The sequence below is a fragment of the Erpetoichthys calabaricus genome, chromosome 12 (genome assembly GCF_900747795.2).
Source record: "Erpetoichthys calabaricus chromosome 12, fErpCal1.3, whole genome shotgun sequence".
In the NCBI taxonomy this organism is placed as follows: Eukaryota; Metazoa; Chordata; class Cladistia; order Polypteriformes; family Polypteridae; genus Erpetoichthys; species Erpetoichthys calabaricus.
In genome coordinates, this window is record NC_041405.2 from 85,104,390 (window position 1) to 85,127,634 (window position 23,245).

A 23,245-nucleotide genomic window follows, 5' to 3' on the forward strand; every position below is an offset into this window, starting at 1 on the left:
TTGATAATGATTGACTTATGAGTTAATTTAAATTTCCAAGAACCATTCTCTTGTATTAATGTGTTGGGCCCAGCAGACATGACAAAATCGGGCTATACCTGTTCATATTTGAGTTTTAACAGTGATTGACCTTTTGTCAGCATCACATGGAGCTGGCCAACAGGTCAGGAATATCTCAGCCAAGCTTCAGCTCCATTATATTCTCTGTGCTGGAAGTCATAAACAACTGATGAGTACCTACATTCAGTATCCATATGGCATGGGTGTAAAGGCCAATTTAAAAATGAAATTTACAGCAATGTCAGGTTTTCCTAACATGACAGGTGCAATTGACCTTACTAGTATTAAAATATGGTTACCTTGTGGGAATGAAGCTGCTTTTGTTAACCATAAGCAGTTACATTCTATTAACGTACAACTCATCTGTGATGCCAAAATAAGACTGCCAAACACCAGACTGCTCTGTCATAGTGCCACATAATAAAGCATCTCCAATTACATTTGCCATTCGCAGACTGGAACCAGAAAGTGTTGATGTGCTTTATCTCTCTTCACGTTGCACTCACATTTTGCCAGAGACAAGTGATCACTTTTTTGTTTGAGAGCCCCCATTTTTGTATTTTTTGTCATTTTATTTCAGGCATAGTGATAGAGCTCACAGCATGCACAGCAGCGATAACATGATGCCATACAATATATTTGCACTTGTTACACCTGTGCTTAAGACCACCAAATAAAGATCTTTTGCGTGCCCCTACTTTAGAGATGAGAATCTCACACTCTTCAGAGTTTTTGCTTTTTGCCTCTCTTCTTGCTGCCATTGTTGGAACTCAGCAGGTAAATTGGTTCATTATATATATATGAGGTAGATTGGCATGGTCCATTATATACTTGTTTCAGGGTGGTGCTTTGAGGCATGTTCACATACACACATTTACAAGATAATTGTGATTTATAAAGGGTAAATTGCATACAAATGTGCACATGCCCGAAATTTTTGTTGGCATGTGCATTTTACTGTTTTCTGGCACAGCCATACTTTCACGCTTTAATGAAGACAAAGGTTTATAAATGAGACCCCTGGTTTCAATGCTATCAAAAACAAAACAGCACCAGAAATCCTTATTACTAACCGAAGGTTATGGACGCAGGGCGCAGGGCGCATCGAAGCACACGCGCACTGCCGCACTGCAACGAGCCCGCCCATAGCTACTGACACAGCCACAGAAAACACGCCCACCGGTGTGATCGCCACTGCAACGAGCCCGCCCATAGCTAACGACACAGCCACAGAAAACACACCCGCTAGACAAATGAAGCGCATGAAACAGCTCCCAGGCAAAGGAGTCACGGCTCAAAAATGAAACAGCTCAACTAACGGAAATACAAATCCAAGTCCATAGCTAACGACACAGCCATGGAGAAAACAACAATGAAACGATTCAGCGCATATGTGAATCACATTACAGTATTACAGTACGGAATCCTCAGACGTCCAGACTACACAGTATATTTGAATCACATTACAGTATTACAGTACGGAATCCACAAAGGTCCAGACTACACAGCATATTTGAATCACATTACAGTATTACAGTAATATATTATTAACAGTCCAGCCACAGAAAACACAGATACGACACCAGATGGAAAAAAACAATAAACGAATGCTCCATATCACAAACAAACCGCGTTAGTTCAAACCAGAGTCAGTAGGTGGCGCCCAAACAACATGGATAAAAACAATGACTGAAGGCGCCCACACAAAGAAACCACTTTAGTTCAAATGGGATTATTGAATTAAATGGAAACTTTACCATGCCTATGACCTGTGAACTATACCTGAGGTAAAGCACGCACGCCAGGTTGTATAGCCGCCCGGACGCGACCGGCCACACCACCGCATATACGACGACACAGCCATACACAAACAAAAACGAGAATGCATGAAGAAAAACAATAACAGAAGCGCGTTGAAATGAACTGTCCCAAGACGCACCCACCCTCCATGATATTTCATCACGCACCGGCTTCCCCCCTGGGAATGGCCCATACTGCTTTCGCGTGTGTTGACAAATATTGCATCGGATTTGAACAGTGCACCCTGAGCCAAATCACCACCGCAAATGTGCCCAAATGTACGTGTTACATCTGGAGGACGCAGTGTGTCAACCACAGAGCTAATAATGAGAAACGTAGCTGACGTCATAAACAATCACCCATTAGCAAACTCTATGAAAATGCTACATGAGATTGAAAGAGAAGCCAATACAAAAGCATAGGCGGACGGTGTGGCACCAACTACAATTGCCTTAGTGCTAATAAAGGACAAAGAACAGGATCCGAGACGATACAATGTTCCCATCGTTGATGAAATGGCAATTGTGTTTCGAAGTGATGACGGTGAGCCTCCGTTTCACCGCGATATTGTCATGCATTTACGTCCTGATGGAAACAAGGCGCCTACAACGTGCTTCTGAAACACCACAACCACATGAGTCACAGCTCCAAAAAGAAACCGCTTTAGTACAAAAATGTTTATTTCATTAAATGACATTTCCCAGGACGCACTCACCCTCCATAAGGTGATTGCCATTCTTGGATTTGCGATTCTTTTGAGAATCGCGGGCTTGCTGGTTGTACAGAATAGAGCAACCAAATGCAAAAATGTAAAAGGTCTATTCTAATCTCAGATGCTTAGCGGAATCAAATCTGCATAGTCTTGAGCAGAGAAGGCTGTGGAGAGATCTAATCTAAGTTTTTAAAATTATCTATTAATTATCTATTATCTAAAATGATCTATTAATATAAAATTGATCCAGTATAGTTGATAATGTACTTAGGAATCCCAATAAAGTGTTAAGGAGAAGCAACCCCAAAATCCACTTCACTTCTCACTTTCACTTCCTAGTGTCACCTTCCTTCCATCTCCTCACTGTGGATTCAAGGTAGATGTCATTAGACAGAATCCTGTACGTGACCTATATGCTTATCTATAATAATAAAAGGCAAAGCCCTCACTGACTGACTCATTCACTGACTGACTGACTGACTCATCACTAATTCTCCAACTTCCCGTGTAGGTGGAAGGCTGAAATTTGGCAGGCTCATTCCTTACAGCTTACTTACAAAAGTTAGGCAGGTTTCATTTCGAAATTCAAAGCGTAATGGTCATAACTGGAACATATTTTTTGTCCATACACTGTAATGGAGGAGGCGGAGTCACGTATCGCGTCATCACGCCTCCTACGTAATCACGTGAACTAAAAACAAGGAAGACATTTACAGCACGAGTCACACGCGGGAACGAAGGTAAATGACGTTAATTTTTGACTGTCTTTTAATACTGTGTAAGCATACCTATTAACACATGTGCAATTAAACGTGTGCATTTACGGGGTGATTTCTCAGGCTTAAAAGCTCACCTTTTACTAAAAAGGTAAATGCAAAACTATTTTCAATCAGTTTATTGAAATGCTCCCGTTAAGGATTGCAATAACATATTCGCGAGATAAAAGAACAAAGTAGGGGGAAATGGAGGAACAGCCGCAAACAGCGAAGAGCAAAAAATTAATTAAACAATTGAGAACGGAGCGAGTTAAGCATACAAGCATGTTCATAAGGGAAACAAAGCACGGTGTAAAACGTAACTTTCAATTAAGTTTATAGAAACGCTCCCGCTGCGGATTGCAATAACATATTCGCGAGATAAAAGTTTAATGACAAGACACGAGGTATAAACGAACCACACGCCGTGGCGCAACGTTAGGGGCAACAGTTTCAACCATTCTATGATCTGCTTCTCGCAACTGAAAGACGGCACATGGCGGATGTTAGCCGACTTGCTGACCGCAACGTTAGGGGCTTCAAGTATGGCGCTAACACAACATCTCAGTGCCAACACTTTGCAGACTGTACTTAAAAGACACGCCCTCCTCACTGGACAGTTGAAAACACCAATCAAACTAACGATGACATCAAGTATTACCCAATCCAAAGTAGGAAAGGAGGCATCTTCATAAAATGCGTGTGGGATAATTTGCATGAGACGCTGCTTTAAAAAAAAAATGATACAAAACATACGGGATAAATCCCGTCCAGTATTGATTCAAAACGGGACGCGCAATTTCATTCTCAAACCCGGCACGATTCCGTATTTTAAAGGACGGGTGGCAACCCTACAGTGCCAGGTAACCACCCATACAATCAGATTGTGATTCAGACTAGGAATGCAATGAATGTAATTACCCCGATCTACATACAAGGCGAAAGTCTTGCAACATTCAAAGATGATGGTTTGGGATAAGTACACCATACAACATAAAAGAGCTTATGAAGCCTTGAACCGAAAAAAGCAAGATCTCAGAGATCGTAAAAAAAAAAATAGGAGGTAATGTCGTTTTACTCGCTGTAGATTTTAGTGAAACATTACCAGTTATTCCACGAGGGAGACCAGCAGATGAACTCAACGCGTGTTTAAAATCCATGCTTCTCCCACGCTCGGTTATATGTCGCGTGTTCTCGGGTAGGTGCACCAAAACATTTATACATTTAAGCATGTAATGGGCAAACAAAAAATGAGGTATACCCGAAGGCACTGCAGTAGTACTTCATGTAACTTTACTTCTTAAATGTTAATGTTTTACTGTTTAATAATTTATACGCTTCTTATATATTGTTCAACTTCTTTTATCAAAATAACACTGACAGCGCAATGCACGATAACATGGAGTGAATACACCATACGCATCCGCCCACGGACACCCTGGTGTGCGCAGATAGGAGTTGATTCTAAAATAAAATAAACATAAAAACAGTAATACAATCATCACCCATAAAGCGGATAGCAGACGTGACGTATTATATGTGTACCAGATTTCAAGTCAATAGGTGAAACGGTTTGCAAGCTACAGGTGATTTAAAATCCTGGACAGACCAACGAAAAGCCACGGTAGCAAATTATAGAAGAAGATTTTACTGTTTAATAATTTATATTTATATGAAATGTGCTTCTTATATATTACTTCATATTCTCATATGATAATGATGTTCATGTTGTTTATATTGATTTCTATGTTATTGTAAGTGCATCTATGTGTGTATATGTATGTATGTATGTATGTGTATATATATATATATATATATATATATAAAAAATATGTGTATATGTATATATAATATATCTGTATATGTGTGTATATGTGTGTGTATATGTGTATATGTATATATATATGCCAGCAACACTCATAACAATGACAACACAATTACATTCACAATCATGTTACGTTATTTTTAAAATGTTTCCTTTACTTTTTCATAACCTCTTTAACACACTACTTCTCCGCTGCGAAGTGCGGGTATTTTGCTAGTATAGTATATACAAAAAATGGTACCTTTATGTTTGAGATAAAAACTGTTTCTGAATTAACCTGAAAATGTTAATTTGGCAATAGTTAATTTTATAAGTAATTATCTGTACAGATATGTATCTCTATTGACAGAGGAATAGCCTTTTTTTTTTACTTATCATCGCTGCCCCCTTGATTTGTGGATTTTGGATCTTCTCTGGTCTATGCTGGACAGTAGCAGTGTTTTTTAATTTACTGTACTGTATATGCCTTACAGCTGCTGGGTACAAAATAATGCAACTTTCTACGTCTCTGTGGTGGCTTACTTTATGCTGGTCCTTGTGTGCAATCTGGGTGTGTTCATCGTGGTGTTGGTGCAGATCCGCAATATGAAGTCCAAGAAACCAGCAGGCACCCGCAGTGGTTTCCTCTATGATCTGAAGGGTATTGTCAGCCTGACCTTCCTACTGGGCCTGACTTGGAGCTTTGCTTGTTTTGCCTGGGGCCCTGCAAAGGTGCCTTTTCTCTACCTGTTCTCCATTTTCAACTCCCTCCAAGGTAAGGCTATCATGTGTCCTTTACAAGATTATATGTAGAACTGTTGCGTTTTCCTACTGATTTATCAAACCTGAGTCTTGTAGCTGGGGAACATCTTTTTCTAACTTTTATTTACAATATTAACCGAGAAATGTCTGGATATAACTAAACAGCTTAACAAATTTGGGTTTCCATTTTTCCATCCATCCATCCATCCATCCATCCATCCATCCATCCATCCATCCATCCATTTCTTAATTTGTTATAAGATAGGGTTGTGGCTAAGCAGATCCTGTGCCAGTAACATCTGGAGCACGACTGGATGGAATGCTAGTCCATTACAAGGCTGATTTAGAATAAATAAAAAATATAAGTTGTACATCTGAAACAGAATTATAGAAACCAGAGTACCTTTAGAAAATGTTTCAAAAACACAAAGCAAGCTTATAAACCCTATGTGGGCAATATCTGGATGGTGATTTGAAGTGCCAGAACTCTAGCGCCATGAGGTATTGCTAACTGCTCTGCCATTCCAAATTTAGGGCTGCTTTTTTAAAGCCAGACTTCAAGTTATTGTATTAATAACAAATGTAGACAAGTTGACAAAAACTCTTAGCAAACTTCAGAGTTGGTGGTGCATTTTAATGTCACATAATGGATTAACATATGTTAATAAACTTAAAGTATACAGTTAAGTAGAAAATAACCTTTGTAAAAAAATGAAGAAGAGCAGTATTTATCTATATTTTGTCTTGGAAGACTAATATATTACTCTGCTTTCCCCTTTTGTATTATTAATATGTAGCCTTTGTCAGAAAGCCTCAGATCTCACAGACTTAACACTGTTTATAAGATATGTACTTTATAACTTCTCCTCACCTTCCCTTCTGCATTTATAACCTCAGGCAATTAGGTGTAGTAAAAAACAAGTAGGAGTTAAGTTACACTTTAATTAATGTTCATAAATAATAACAATAAGCAAAGTACATTTGAATATTGGCAACCATACAACCTGATAAATGCTGATGTGTAGTTTCAGGCAGCACACAGACTTGTTAGTTACTTAAAATGTCTCTAGTTAAGTCTTCATTTTTGGTCAGCTTTCTTCGGAAATGGCTGCATTGCCTGTCTCAATATGGCTGCCGAGCTGTGCTCTTCATTGTGTTGTCCTTTTCAGTTCATGGTGTGTGAGATGCTCTTTCATCAGTTGGTAAAAAAGTGAGAGAGCTAGGGAGGGGTAAAGCAAGCACATTTATAGATTCTCTGTCCACACCCTACAGCCAATAGGGTGTCATGGTACTTAAAGGCTTCTGATACAAGCCAATTCCAAACAGCCATACTTTAGAACAATGGGGCACAGAATACCACCTGCCCTCAAAACCATTTGCTTAGCTGATGCTTGTCAGCTCGGTAGATTGGCTTTCCTATGGGGGTTGATTGAGAGAGCCCTGCAGAGAAACACTTGCCAAACTTGTTTTAGGCACTTCCCCCAACCCTGTCGTAAAATTACAAAGAACTGGTTCTTAACCATCAAACCATTGCTGTTCTTATCAATGATAGACATTAGTATTATAAGTTACAAATAAAGACATACAAAATATGTATCAACTTATATGGAAAATTTCACACCACAACAATCAATAAAATATATTTCCAGTAATTCACAGGTATTCCTAGGTAGTCATTGTCAGTAGTAGGCAGGGTGTACTAATAAATATAAATAAATAAGCATCCTCATTGATATTGTCACATGCACTAATTGGATACAGGGTGTTCCTCCATTTCCCAGCACAGCTGTGGTACAAACAAGTTTGTAGAGTTTGTGAGCTCCATGTTTATATCTAAGACTGCACAGGAGACAATGTTTTAATTGCCATTGTACTTTAACAGGGAGAGACCCAGTTTTTTAGTGATGTTTAAAAGAGGCAGAGGTCTTTTTCTGATCATAATATAAACATTCAGTCTATTTCTGTCAAACATCAAATGCAATCCACCCAAATCTAAATGTTAAAAAGATATATTTTTAATTCAAATTCTCCAGAAAACATGCACTGACTCTTATCTCCTAAACCTTCTAACAAGAATTGACAAATTACTGCACTCTTAGCTCATGCCTCTCAGGCTGCAGTGTGCTAAGATACAAAAAACGTTTGCAGAGTAATTACAAATTATGAACTAAGAACTAGGGTTTTCAAACACTATAGAGTTAAACAAACTGAACTTAACAACAATTGTCATGTTATGACAGCAGGGTGCATTCTTCTAGAGCCCTCGAACCAAAAAGGACCCAAACAGTCCAAAGAATGATTGAAGCATTTGGTGCCATGAGGCAGTTAGAGGAAGTCCCTTCCAATGTGGGTGACACCTTTGAGCTACAATATTTCTTTTTTTTTATTTTATTCATTTTATTAAAATCAAATAACATCCATACGGAGGGGTTGGTTTCATCCGTTTATAGGAGATGGACGTCTGAAGCAGAGCTCCACTAGCAGCGGCTTTATTTTCCCACGTATTTCATATTATTTAGAGGTATCCTGTATTTAACCCGACCAAGGAACTTCCACTACAATATACAAGCATGAGTAACAAGAAGAAAAGTCAGAAAGAACCAGAAAAGAAACTTAAAGCTGTATCAAAGTCTGGACAGACTTCCGGCCTGAGTGCAAGTGCAAGGTATGGCCTCACGGAGACTGACCTGGAACAGGCAGACGAATGCGCAGATTTCCTGGGACCCTGCTCCTTTGTATCGTCTCCAGTCGAGAGTGAAAATGGGAGCGAAGGTGCAAGTGATACAGGTCACGATGGATCGCCGATTTCTGAGGATCATTCGAGACTAGAAAAGGCCCTGCAGCATGTGCTCTCATCTACTCATTGCGAGCCTGCAGCACCTGCTGTAACAGGAGCTGCATTTCCACTCGCGGAGCACGAAAGCCGAAGCGAACTGTCCAAACTGAAAGAGATGATCGCTACACTGGCCACTGCCATGGTTACGGCCATGAATGAGCTTAAGAATGAGCTTAAGAAAGATAACAAGAATGATCTTAATAAGGTGACCATTGAGCTCAAGAAGGATAACAAAGATAAGGAAATGCGTCTATTTAAACGTTTTGACGTGAACGTTAAAGGCATGTTGGAGAAATTAGTGGAACACATCGAAGAAACTAATTCCAAACTGAAAATGCTTGATGACCATATTAATGACGTTTCAGATCAGCTGGAAGACGTTAAGCAGGGACTCACAGCTCGAGTTGAAACAGCGGAACAACTGGCGTCTAACGCCGATGAAAAAGCCACAGCTGCGAACTCCGAATGCAAAAAACTTGGAGACAGACTTGCAGCCCTGGAGGATGGGTGCAGAAGAAATAATATAAGAATTGAGGGTATACCTGAGAAACTAGAAAGCTCAAGCTCAAGCCCAGTGAAATTTGCAGTAGAATTACTGTCTAAAATAATTGGAGATGACTTTAAACTCGACATTGAGATAGCCACGGCTTATCGTACAAACAGACCAAGCGCCTTTAAACCTAGGTCTTTTATTGTCCGCTTCGAGCGACTACGATGTAAGCTTGATGTGATGGCACTTCTCAGACACAAGCAAGAGATTATATTCGAAAATAATCTTATTCGTATTTTTCCCGGCTTCTCACCATCAACAGCTGCAAAACGCAGATCCTACATCGACATTAAAAAGTTGCTATGGAAAGCCGATATCAAATACAGCCTCTTGTATCCCGCCAAACTGAAAGTGGAAGTTCAAAGATCAACATTATATTTTCCTAAGCAAAGAAGAAGCTGAAAAGGAACTAAAGAAGCTGTTTCCGACACTTTTTTGAAAGTTAATAAGGAGCTGTATTCTATCAAGGCACGGGAAGGACCTATGATCTGCTCTCTGGATCCATGTTTAAAGAGACTGGTATTATAATTATACATCCTTTTCTTTATCTGGACTTTATATGTTTATGTTTTAATCAGAGTTATAGAGTTATAGACGTGAGTGTGAAAATGTGGAAGTAATTAAAGTAGGATTAGTTTTATTTCTTTTCTTTTTTTTTTATTTTACTATACCTTAAAGTAGACTGTTTAACATCATACCCTTGGTTTATTGCTTTTTCTACTATTTATACTATTACCATTATACTATTACAGCAGGAATTACCAGGTTTATCCTAGACTAGTTTTTAAAATCATTCCCAGGGTTGATTCTTTTTTTTTTTTTTTTTTAATCTTAATATCTTAACTTAAAAGCGCTGAAGATTATTTCAAGCTTAAATACTGTTAATGAGAATATTTTCGGCAGATAGTATTAAGAATTTAACTGCAAAAGATATCTCTGTTTTAATTCTCTAACGCCACTGCAGGGTGGGGTTTGTTTTGTTTTGGACGTGCTCTGTCTCTTCGTATGTCAGAGGACTGGAACATCGCGAAGTGGGATCTAGCCTCATGTGGGGAGGCAAAATGGGGGGGGGGGTAGGGGGATAAAGGGGGGAGAGAAGGAGAGCAGGTCATATCTAATCTATTCTTGTAATCCTTATAATTATAAATATCAATGCAACAATAGGCTAAAATGCAATAACTCATGGGGAATCTTGAAACTAAGATTACAAGTGCCATATTACCAATTAAAACTATAAAATGACATTAAAAACTCAGAATCAATGTCTCCATGATGGGACAGTTAACTTTGTGAGTTGGAATGTTAAAGGCCTGAATCACGAATTAAAGAGAAAGAAAGTATGCTCTCACCTAACAGGCTTAAACGCTAAAATAGTATTTTTACAGGAGACCCACTTACTAACCAAGGATCAGTTCAGATTACAAAAAGACTGGACTGGCCAAATGTTCCATTCTAGCTTTATAAAGAAAACTAGAGGGGTGGGAATTCTCATACATAGAACAGTTCCATTTGTAGCATCAGATGTAGTGTCGGACCCTGAAGGGAGATATGTGATGGTCATGGGCAACTTATATAACAGTAAAATGATTTTGATAAATGTTTATGCACCCAATGTTGATGATAAGGAATTCATGCAAAATCTATTTGCATCCATTCCCAATGTGAACACTCATAAAATTATAATGGCTGGGGACTTTAATTGTGTTTTAAATCCACTCTTAGATAGGACTCCTGTGACAGGGGGGACGACATCTAATACTGCAAAGATAATTACACAGTTTTTAAATGATCATAACTTATCAGACCCCTGGAGGTTTCTTAACCCAAACTCAAGAACATATTCGTTCTACTCACCAGTGCATTATAGCTACTCAAGAATTGATTATTTTTTTATAGATAATAATTTCCTGCCTACAATTAAATCATGTAAATATGACACAATTGTTATCTCTGACCATGCCCCTCTAGTCTTGGAGCTAAAATCAATAAGCCCCTCACACTCACCTCGCAGATGGCGTCTTAACCCTCTTTTATTGGCAGACGAGAACTGCACAGAATTTATATCCAAACAAATCAGCTTCTTCCTAGAGACAAACACGTCCACAGAGGTTTCTGCAGGAACACTGGGAAACTCTAAAGGCCTTCTTAAGAGGACAGATTATTTCATATCTCTCCCACAGAAATAAATTAGAAACCAAGAAAGTGTCAGAGCTAAGAAATGAAATTACTAGAATAGATGAAGAACAAGCCAGGCGTCCAAATGAAGTTCTCCACAGGAAAAGGCAGGCCCTGCATACAGAACTTAACATCTTAACAACTAAAGAAACTGAACAACTTATTTATAAGTCTAGACAGCATTACTATGAACACGGAGAAAAAGCTAATAAGCTTTTAGCTCAATAAATTCATAAACAAGAAGTTCACAATGCAATACCAGTAATCACCAACAAGAATGGAGAAGAAATCATCGACCATAATAAAATAATGCACACATTTAGAGATTACTATAAGTCTTTATATTCCACTGAGCCCAAAGAAGACAACACACAATCTGATGCATTTCTGGATACATCACAGATACCACAAATAGATGCTTTAAGTGCTGAGGAACTGGATAAACCTCTAACGCTAACAGAACTAGACGCTATAAAGTCACTACAAAGTGGGAAATCATCAGGCCCTGATGGTTACCACGTAGAATTTTATAAGAAATTCTCCACTCAGCTAGCTCCCCTCTTATTGGCAACATTTACAGAAGCTAGAGACAACCAAATACTACCTCAAACATTTCGACAAGCATTAATCACCGTCTTTCCTAAACAAAATAAGGACTTGTTACAATGTGCATCATACAGACCAATTTCACTCCTGAATAATGATGTTAAGATACTCTCAAAAATCCTAGCTAGAAGGATGGAGAAAATGCTGCCCTCGGTAATTAATAAAGTATCTATCTATCTATCTATCTATATCACAAGATCAAACTGGATTTATTAAAGGCCGACACTTATCTTCAAATCTCCAACGCTTGTTTAATGTTATATATTCACCAGCAAAATCAAACACCCCAGAGATATTACTATCATTAGACACAGAAAAAGCATTTGATATGATTGAATGGAATTACCTTTTCACTGCATTGGAGAAATTTGGGTTTGGCCTGAATATTTGTGCATGGATCAAACTACTGTATACCAATCCAGAAGCTTCAGTTTGTATTAATAACATTTGCTCAGACTACTTTAAACTAGAACGTGGTACCAGACAAGGATGTCCCTTGCCGCCACTGTTGTTTGCAATCACTATTGAACCACTGGTGGTTCACTGCCGAAATTCTTATCAGATAAAGGGGATTATCAGAGAAGGACTGGAACAGAAAATTTCTCTATATGCAGATGATATGGTCTTATATATATCAGACCCAGAAAACACTGTCCCCGCTGTTTTAACAGCACTAACAGAATTTCAAAAGATATCTGGTCTTAGAATTAATCTGAATAAAAGTATACTCTTTCCAGTGAATTCACAAGCATATAATATTAGATTAGACACCCTACCTTTTACCATAGCAGATCAGTTTAAATACCTAGGGGTAAATATCACAAGTAAACATAAAGTTCTTTATCAACAAAATTTTGGCGTCTGTATGGAAAAAATTAAGCAAGACTTGCATAGATGGTCAACCCTTCATCTCACTCTAGCCGGAAGAATTAACATTGTTAAGATGAATATCCTTCCTAAACTTCTCTTTTTATTTCAAAACATTCCAATATATATCAATAAATCGTTTTTTAAACAGTTAGATTCAACAATAACCTCATTCATTTGGAACTCAAAACACCCACGTATCCGAAGAGCGACCCTACAAAGACCTCAGGCAGAAGGTGGCATGGCTTTACCTAATTTTCAGTTTTATTACTGGGCAGCAAACATACAAGCCATAAAATTAGAACCAAATTAGAAAGCATTTTAAGATGGAAAATCTTTTATCAGTGGCACCTCTGCAAGAGAACCACCTCTTTCAACCTTCGCAAGTATATCCAGTTTTTAATACCTGAAAAAGTTTTGGGATTAAAATGCTAAGAGATCTTTATATAGACAACATATTTACATCTTTTGAACAATTATGTTCAAAATTCAACCTCCCAGCTACACATTTCTTTTACTATCTTCAAATTAGAAATTTTGTTAAACAGAAATTGCCCGATTTCCCCCACCTTGCACCCTCCACAATGCTGGAAAAAATACTGCTCAATTTCGAGGAAATAAACACTATTTCCGCAATATATAAAATCTTATTAGAGTCCCTACCTTTCAAAGATCCAAGAGGACATTGGGAAGAAGATCTCTTAATCAATATATCAGAAAAGGAGTGGAAGGTAGCAAAGCAGAGAATTCACTCGAGTTCTATATGCGCAAAGCATAGAATTATTCAACTAAAAATTATATATCGAGCCCATCTGTCTCGCTAAAACTGTCCAAAATGTTTCCAGGGCAGGATCCAACCTGCGAACGCTGCAACCAAGCTCCTGCCTCACTGGGTCACATGTTTTGGGCCTGCACCAAACTAACATCATTTTGGACAAAAATTTTTAAGTGCCTCTCAGACAGCCTTGGTATCACAATCCCTCCTAACCCATTAACAGCTGTGTTCGGTGTTCTTCCAGATGGACTTGAATTGGAGAAGGACAAGCAAACGGTGATTGCATTCACTACACTTTTGGCACGCAGACTTATTTTGTTAAATTGGAAGAATCCTAATTCTCCTCTTATAAGTCAGTGGGAAACCGATGTTTTATATTATTTGAAATTGGAAAAAATCAAATTTTCAGTTAGAGGATCTGTACAAAACTTTTTCAAAACATGGCAGGATTTAATCAATATTATTTTAGAATAAGAGAAATAACTATTACCACATTTAACTCCCTTCTCCACCTCTTATTTACATAGATATTTACTTCTCCCTTTCTTTTGTTTAATGTTGCCTTATTAAAAAGCCTTAAGCAATTTTCCTTTAGCTAAGCTCTCCTTCTCAGGGGTGGGGTTTGATTAGTCTTCAAATTTTTTGGGTTATAAATTGATCTGTTTGTATGGAATGATTACAATGAAAATTAATAAAATAAATAAAAAAAAATAAAAAAATAACATTCCATACAAATAAGTCAAGTTTTACAAAATAGGTTTGAAACAAATCAACCCTCACTCCTGAGAAAGAGAGCTAGGCCTGTAGAGTAAAACTTTAAGCTAGTAAAAATAAGTAAATAGATAAATTAATAAATTAGTAAAGATAAATAGAGTAAAAAAAAGAAAAAAGAGGGGAGAGAATCTGCTTCCTTAATTTAAATGCTTGTTCTAAAATATTATTGATTAGATCCTGCCAGTTTCAAATAGTATATAACATCAGTTTCCTACTGACTTAGAATAGGAGAGTTAGGATTCTTCCAGTTGAACAAGATAAGTCTACGTGCCAATAGTGTAGTAAAGGCAATTACAGTTTGTTTGTCCTTCTCCACTTTAAGCCCATCTGAAAGTTCACCAAACACAGCTGTTAATGGGTTAGGAGGGATTGTGACACCAAGCTGTCTGAAAGGCATTTGAAAATCTTGGTCCAGAATGATGTTAATTTGGTGCAGGCCCAAAACGTGTGACCCAGTGAGGCTGGAACTTGATTGCAAAGTTCGCAGGTTGGATCTTGCCCTGGAAACATTTTCAACAATTTTAAATGAGACAGATGTGCTTGATATATAATTTTGAGTTGAATAATTCTATGCTTTACGCATATGGAACTCGTGTGAATTGTGTGCATTGCTACCTTCCACTCCTTTTCTGAAATACTGAGTAAGAGATCCTTTTCCCACATTTCTCTTGGATCTTTGAAAGGGAGGGACTGTAAAATAGTTTTATATTTTATAGAAATGCTGTCTGAGTCCTTGAGACTGAGCAATATTTTTTCCAGCATAGAGGTAGGTGGCAGGTGAAGAAAATTGGGCAGGTTTTATTTAACAAAGTTTCTAATTTGAAGATAGTGAAAGAAATGTGTTGCTGGAAAGTAAAATTTGGAGTGTAATTGTTCATAGGATGCAAAGATGTTGTCTATGTATAGATCTCTAAGTGACTATATTTCTGTCGATCATCAGAGTGTTCATACTACATACACCCTAGATTTAATTTGGAAAAATTTACAAATTTTGATAGGGCATTCGCATTCTATGCCTTCTCTTCTACACCCTTCTGTCTAAAATGTTCCTAACCTTTCAACCCAAACAAAACAGCATGGAGAGGCATTTTATTTCCTCTATTTTTTTTAATCTGCAGGGAACTCTCAAGTCCATATAGCTTTTCTTCAGTTGTAATTGCACTGTTCACAGTTCTCACAGCTACTTTGGCATTCTTTGGTGTGGTGCTAGAGTAGGAGATGATAATGGCTGTTTAACGTAGGTTCCCTCAGGAGAACAATATCTCTGTGGCTGCAGCTGCACTGGATTTCTCCCCATAGCTATGTGACCTCTGCTAGGTGCCATAATCTTCAGTAGGATATAAGTGCTCGATGGCTTGATATGATTGATATCAAGAGGCCTGTCTGTTTTTAGCAAGATGTAAGTATAATTTTCTCTATCTCTGAGTGGTTTACACTTTCTGCTGTAGGTTATTCTGTAACAAATGTTACACAACTGCATACTCTGATTTCTTTTTTCCTGCACTACCTTCAGATATTGGGGGCGACTGAGTGTGGACCCTTGTTGTTATGTTTTTGTACGTTGGCAAATTTTTCATACTTGATCAAGCTTTTTTATCAATAATTAATTTCTATTGTGTTTTTTAAGAGACGATGATTCATATTTATCCGTTTATTTTTATTAAAGAATTTGTTTTCAATTGTTAGAAAACATTTTGTGTGCTTTTTGCCACCTTCTTATTTTTCCATGTGTGCCACTATTTTGTGTCACCATTGTGATAATCCAACAACATTTGCTATGGTATGTGGTGCCAGATGTTATGTGGTTGAGAATCATCTATGCATTACTGTCCATGTTTGTGGATAATCAAAGAAAAAATCTATCTTTGTGCATATGTTAGTTTAGCTATGAAGGTTTCCAGGTTGCTGATGTCTGCTTTTATTCCTCTTACAGTGAATTTTGGGTGTAAATTTTGGTATTGAAATTCAATAGGAATGATCTTTGGTTTTAACTTTTTTGCTTGGTTACGTTTCTTCTCCTTGTCATCCCCTTTAAATGTGGCAGCTATCCCTATGCAAACCTGACACTTGTTTTCTGTATCCACAAAAATCACTATTTTCTGATCACATACCCCACCTGAATGTTGTCACCACTAAAATCACACCACAATCACCTTTCTGGAACCTCAGGAAACACTTTTGCAGGGTTTCTATGTAGTCACAGTTCCATCAGTGTTTTTAAACTGTTTGTGTTCACATCAGACTTTCTTTTTCCTCACTGGAAATAAAGCTATAGAAGAAAGAAGGTACGAGTGATAGTGTACTTTTTCATTTGTAACAAATTTGTAAACATTTGTAAAATCTTATTTTCATTATGTCATTCTGGAATTTTGAGTGTTGCTTCAAAATGTGTTAAAAATTAACAGGTCTGGACACTTTCTGAAGATATTGTATATATGTATAATTATGACAATGGTAGGGATCCTTATAATGTTCTAACTGAGACATTGAGACAAAGAAACCAAAGATTTACAGTACAGAAGGTATTTTATTAAACAAAAAAAATAAAATAAAAACATGTGAGAAGTGAACAAAAAGGCCACCATAAAGCACCAGCACCCTTTTACCTTTCCTCTCTCTCACTCCATTCTGTCTTTACACTTACTGTCTTTTGTTTACCACTTGTCTTAACCCACCTCAATACTCTACAGACAGAAATGATCCCAGAAAGTCTTGTGGCCTTCCACATAAGACCTCCCTCAGGCAACCCCAGGATTCCCTGTCTTCCTGAGCCCCAATATAAATGTAAAGGGTCAGGCACTTCCGGAGTGTGTCACATCTCCTGTTTCTATTAGAGGAACCTGAGCTGCTGACATCTGGCAGTTTGTAAGAATTAACCAAGGCCTCTACCCATTCCCCATAACTGCTTCTAACGAGGGCACGATTTCCTATATATGTTAGTGCCCCTATTCTTTACTCTTCTCGGGCACGCTGTGCTCTTACAGGGCATCATTTCCCCTTTCAGCTGTTTGATCTGCAATGGTGTCTAAAGGAACTTTCCTACTACTAGATACATTTTGCCATACCCTTCTCCTGTCTTGCCCCTTTATGACCCTTTTTGATCTGGCACCTCTTTGCCATCCCAGTACCCCATTGCAATGCCAACCACTGTTGATTGGGTAAATAAAGCCTCCGATTTTACTGTGTTCCCTACACACTATTGTTTTCTGATAAATTTCAGACTTCAGTGTCTTTACGCTATGATGGAGTTAGGACTTAACAAGCAAACATAAAACTCGGCACATTGAACACTGCACATAGCAGTCGGGACCTAAGGAATATGAGGAATTTCCATCTGTTTTTTAGTACTGGCCTTAATTCAGTAGTTGTAATTATTGTTTAATGTACTCAGAATTTACTTTATTCTAATCCTAACCTCATTGTGTATCTCAATGTTTAGCTCTTGAGATGTTCAGATATTAAACTGGTATCCAGTTATCATCCGATTTATAAGACAGTCTCTTTCAGGGTTCTTCATCTTTTTGTTTCACTGCCTAATGAAAGAGAATGTCAGAAAGCAATGGAGGATCCATTTGTGCTGTGGCCGGTTCCGACTGGAAGATTACTCAGGTACTCCTCTTCTTCTATTGTTTAAATTTGAGATTCACATTCTCACTAACCTTTATATGACACTCATTTAAGGTTAATTTCTAATTATGTTTGACCAGAATTCCTGTATTTTATTTTATAATGTTGTCAAGTATAAATAAAAGTTGCCATAAAAAGAAAGATTGATTGACTTTCCAGAAATACAATAATACAGAATAGAACTGCGTGTGTGGTGAATGAAAATTTTCCTCATTATATTTTATTACACTTTGGATCTTTTACAATTTATTTTATGTCTTTTATTTCTTATTATTACAATTTCTTGCTTTCTAATGCTCACCATCCCACAACTGTGCTTATGAATAAAGGAGGCTTGAAAATGAATGAAAGAATAAATGAAGCATAACAGCAGGCCCAATAGCAGGTTACCTTAAGGTGCTACAAAAGACTTCTTAACACAGAAGATGTCTGAGCTAGCTAGATATAAAGGGTGAAGTGTTAAAATACAGACAGTAGGTGCTGAAGGAAAGAAGGAATGCATGACAGGGGACACTACTAATGAGCGAGAGATATACAAGGACATGTTGTTCACGTTTGCTGGAACACCAACCAGATCGAAGAATGAGCTCCTGCCCCATAATAACACAAATTAAAAATTTTCCCTGACAAAAGGATTGAAGCTGTGATTGTGGATGAAATCCCAAAATATTGGATGAGGAAGATAGGTGTTCCTTTAAAATTTTACAGTCAAACACAACAAGACTGTCTGATAGCGTGAATGAAATCAGTACGCAAATGATTGGGGTGGATTTTCTTTTCCTATTTTACAGTGAAAAAGGATGCATCTATCAGTCATTTTATTTGTGTTTCGTGAGGATGTCTCATTGAACATTTTAAAAGTGGAATATCGATTAGCAATTTTAAGTGACTATAGACCTTCCAGTCTCTAATCTCCCTGCAAAGCTTTTTCGTCTCCTGTGCTGTAGTGGCCACACTGATCTAGTATACTGTGAAGGTGCAGTCTTTTCTCAATGTACAAACCCTTGTACGGTTATTGCATTGTAAATTAAGGTTCAACTTCTTATGATAAATTTAATATTAAAAACTATCTTTAGACTGGAGCAGATCAGCAACTAATGGCAAATCGAAGGTGAATAACATTGCACGAACCCCATCTGTGAAATCAGTGAAGTCTGACAAGTCAAACTCCACCAGCAGTACATCCAATGGATCAGAGTCAAGTAGAAAGTTCACTTTGCCCAATGGACTACATAATGGTAAATAAATAAGTACCTTGACTGCTTTACTGTATCAGTATTCATCTATATTTATTCCACCTTAGAAATGTTTGAATTTATGCATTTTCCAGTAGCACAACTGACTTACCATGGCAATAGAAATGTGTCTTTTTATATTTAGTGTTGAAAATGTATCTTTGACCCATAATTCAGATATATTTAGTGATAATTCCAATATTTAACAAACTTTAGAGCTTTCAGTTGTTCAAAGATCTAATAGGATGGCAGAAAATTGCATCAGTTTTATAGTCCTCTGTCCACTCCCTTGTGCATCTGTTAGACCAAATTCTGGTAGTGAAATTCAGTTTGCTTATAGCACAAAGCAGTAAGATGGTGAGAAAAGACAACATAAATGTAAACTATATCTTCCTCAGTGTCTATAAGCATCCCCCTAATTTGATGGTTTATATATTATCTTGTAGATCTCTTATATGAATACAGCGTGGCACTTTCTTCTGCCCACCATCGATTTGTGAGTGCCAGTGGATTTCGAGTATCCCCTATTTGTGTGCACAGTCAGGAATCTTGGGGCAACACTCTGAGCCATTGACACTGAACGTGGATCTTCAAATGAAGCCAATCATCCAACAGTTTCTTTGTGAGCCATGAATGTAATAAATCTCCTTGCTTTACATTTCACACTTTTTAATCCAAAATGTATGGGAATGAAGTCAGTAACTATATCAATCAATGATATGAATATCACAATGCATACTTTATCACAATAATGTACAGAGGTAATGATTTTTAATAATTATGATTTTCACTGTAACCTGCAACCCATATTCTGCACAGATTCAATTCAGTCATTGTAATTATGTATTAAAATAAAGACAATCAGTTTTCAATCTTTCCATGTTTATTTTATATTGCACCTTTCATAGGGTTCACCTTCATAATGCTACATAAAGAGCATAAAAATGCAAAGTAATGTGTTAAACCAACAAGCTGAAGGTACATAGAAATTGACACATGCACAGCACCAGTACGGTAAGTACAAAAGAGTCAATTTAAAAGAATTCAATACAGTGGCCGCGTACCTGAAATGCAGGAGATAAAACGGTGGGTTTCCAGGAGTGACTTGGATGTTGTAATCGATGGCACCTCTGTGTACAGAAGATAAATGAAGAATTGAAGCAGCAAAGACAAAAGACTGTTTGTATACAATAGGTAGGTAGATAGAACTTAATTTTTTCCAAGAAAGAAATTTAACAGATTCATGGGTCTTTAGATTAGTAAGAAGTAGAAGATATTAACATGAAATCTCAGGTCTTTGAATTTTTATATGATCTAGGTATGAGGATAGGCCATCCAGATTTATGTTTTAATAATAACAAAGAATCAAACAAGAAGTTAACATATTTGAGCCAATCACTGTTTTTGTCAACCTTGTTTAAAATATTTCCATATCCATACAGTACTGGTAAATGTTTATTTTTATGATAAATAAATAATATATATGATATATATACTTAACAGGTAGCCATGACATAAGACTTCAAAAGTTTCACCAATTTTGGCAAGAAGGTTTACTTAAATAAGAAATACAATTTGGACTAAATTGCAGTTTATTTTAATAACTAATATAATGTTCAGGACTGCTTTTTGTGCAGCTCATCAGAGAGTGCCATACAGTATTTAGCACTCTGTAACATATATGAAGTCCAAATTTATTGAATCTAGATAGAGAGATGAACAGGGCACCAGCCCAATGAAATTCACTGTCAAGCATACACCCTCACTCACAATGGGCTACTGTATAGTCACTACTTAACCTAACCATCATGTCGTTGAGGATGTCTGAGGAAAATCCACAGGGTAACGAGAAGAAGATGCAAACAACACACAGAAAGCAGCTGGGCTTAGAATTCAGACCCTGGACACTAAATATGTGAAGTAGCAGTACTAATCACTGTTTTACTATATCATCCTAAACATATGTTTGATGAAGTAAGTATTGATAAAAATTTCCAGTAACTACAATATAAAAACAAAAATGTTTCTAATGTCATGCAAGCACAGCTCTGACTAAGGATAAAAATCTTACAGTAATATGTTTTAAAACAAAGATGTGATATAGTGGGTGGCACAGTGGCGCAGTGGTAGTGCTGCTGCCTCGCAGTTAGGAGACCCAGGTCCTCCCTGTGTGGAGTCTGCATGTTCTCCCCATGTCTGCGTGGGTTTCCTCCGGGTACTCCGGTTTCCTCCCACAATCCAAAGACATGCAGGTTAGGTGCATTGGCGATCCTAAACTGTCGCTTTGTCTGTTGTGTGTGTGCCCTGCGGTGGGCTGGGGCCCTTCCAGGATTTGTTCCTGCCTTGCACCCTGTGTTGGCTGGGATTGGCTCCAGCAGACCCCGTGACCCTGTGTTAGGATATAGCGAGTTGGAAAATGACTGACTGACTGACTGTGATATACAGTAGTGTGGCACTGTGATAAGAATGATCCGAACTAAGTGTTGCTTAAAGTTCTGAATATGGGTGATTGTATAAAAAGTACATTGCACAGACAACAACATGCTGCCAATATTTTTGTTTTTGTATCAAAATGTCACAGGATACTAAATGTTTATAGATAGATAGATAGATAGATAGATAGATAGATAGATAGATAGATAGATAGATAGATAGATAGATAGATAGATAGATAGATAGATAGATACTTTATTAATCCCCAAGGGGAAATTCACATACTCCAATAGGAGCATAATGATAAAAACAATATTAATTAAAGAGTGATAAAAACACAGTGCAACTTAAAAAAAATGCAAGGTGGAGAGTGCAAGGCGGGTATAACAGTCAATAACTTTGTGTAATGTTAACGTTTCCCCCCCCCCCCCGGGTGGAATTGAAGAGTCGCATAGTGTGGGGGAGGGAAGATCTTCTCAGTCTGTCAGTGGAGCAGGACAGTGACAGCAGTCTGTCGTTGAAGCTGCTCCTCTGTCTGGAGATGACACTGTTCAGTGGATGCATTGGATTCTCCATGATTGACAGGAGCCTGCTCAGCGCCTGTCACTCTGCCACGGATGTCAAACTGTCCAGCTCCGTGCCTACAATAGAGCCTGCCTTCCTCACCAGTTTGTCCAGGCGTGAGGCGTCCCTCTTCTTTATGCTGCCTCCCCAGCACACCACCGCGTAGAAGAGGGCGCTCGCCACAACCATCTGATAGAATATCTGCAGCATCTTATTGCAGATGTTGAAGGACACCAGCCTTCTAAGGAAGTATAGTCAGCTCTGTCCTCTTTTGCACAGAGCATCAGTATTGGCAGTCCAGTCCAATTTATCATCCAACTGCACTCCCAGGTATTTATAGGTCTGCACCTTCTGCACACAGTCACCTCTGATAATCATGGGGTCCAGGAGGGGCCTGGGCCTCCTAAAATCCACCACCAACTCTTTGGTTTTGCTGGTTTTCAGGTGTAGGTGGTTTGAGTCACACCATTTAACAAAGTCCTTGATTAGGTTCCTATACTCCTCCTGCCCACTTCTGATACAGCCTACGATAGCAGTGTCATCAGCGAACTTTTGCATGTGGCAGGACTCTGAGTTGTATTGGAAGTCCGATGTATATAGGCTGAACAGGACCGGAGAAAGTACAGTCCCCTGCGGCGCTCCTGTGTTGCTGACCACAATGTCAGACCTGCAGACCCACACATACTGAGGTCTGTCTGTAAGATAGTCCACGATCCATGCCACCAGATATGAATCTACTCCCATCTCTGTCAGTTTGTCACTAAGGAGCAGAGGTTGGATGGTGTTGAAGGTGCTAGAGAAGTCCAGAAGCATAATTCTTACAGCACCACTGCCTCTGTCCAAGTGGGAGAAGGATCGGTGTAGCATATAGATGATGGCATCCTCTGCTCCCACCCTCTCTTGGTATGTG

The 23,245-nt window shown here is 38.1% G+C and overlaps 1 protein-coding gene across 1 annotated transcript in view; it reads left to right on the forward strand.

The window, feature by feature from the left end:
• LOC127529914 (adhesion G-protein coupled receptor G2-like) overlaps positions 1 to 20,197 on the forward strand; it is a 65,500-nt gene extending 45,303 nt beyond the window's left edge. Inside the window, exons 12-15 of the mRNA XM_051935179.1 lie at positions 5,626 to 5,906; positions 17,984 to 18,085; positions 19,180 to 19,341; positions 19,785 to 20,197. Of these exons, the coding sequence (XP_051791139.1) occupies positions 5,626 to 5,906; positions 17,984 to 18,085; positions 19,180 to 19,341; positions 19,785 to 19,912 (673 nt within the window). The 3' untranslated portion in view covers positions 19,913 to 20,197. The remainder of the gene's footprint in view (positions 1 to 5,625; positions 5,907 to 17,983; positions 18,086 to 19,179; positions 19,342 to 19,784) is intronic.
• Positions 20,198 to 23,245: the final 3,048 nt, after the last annotated feature.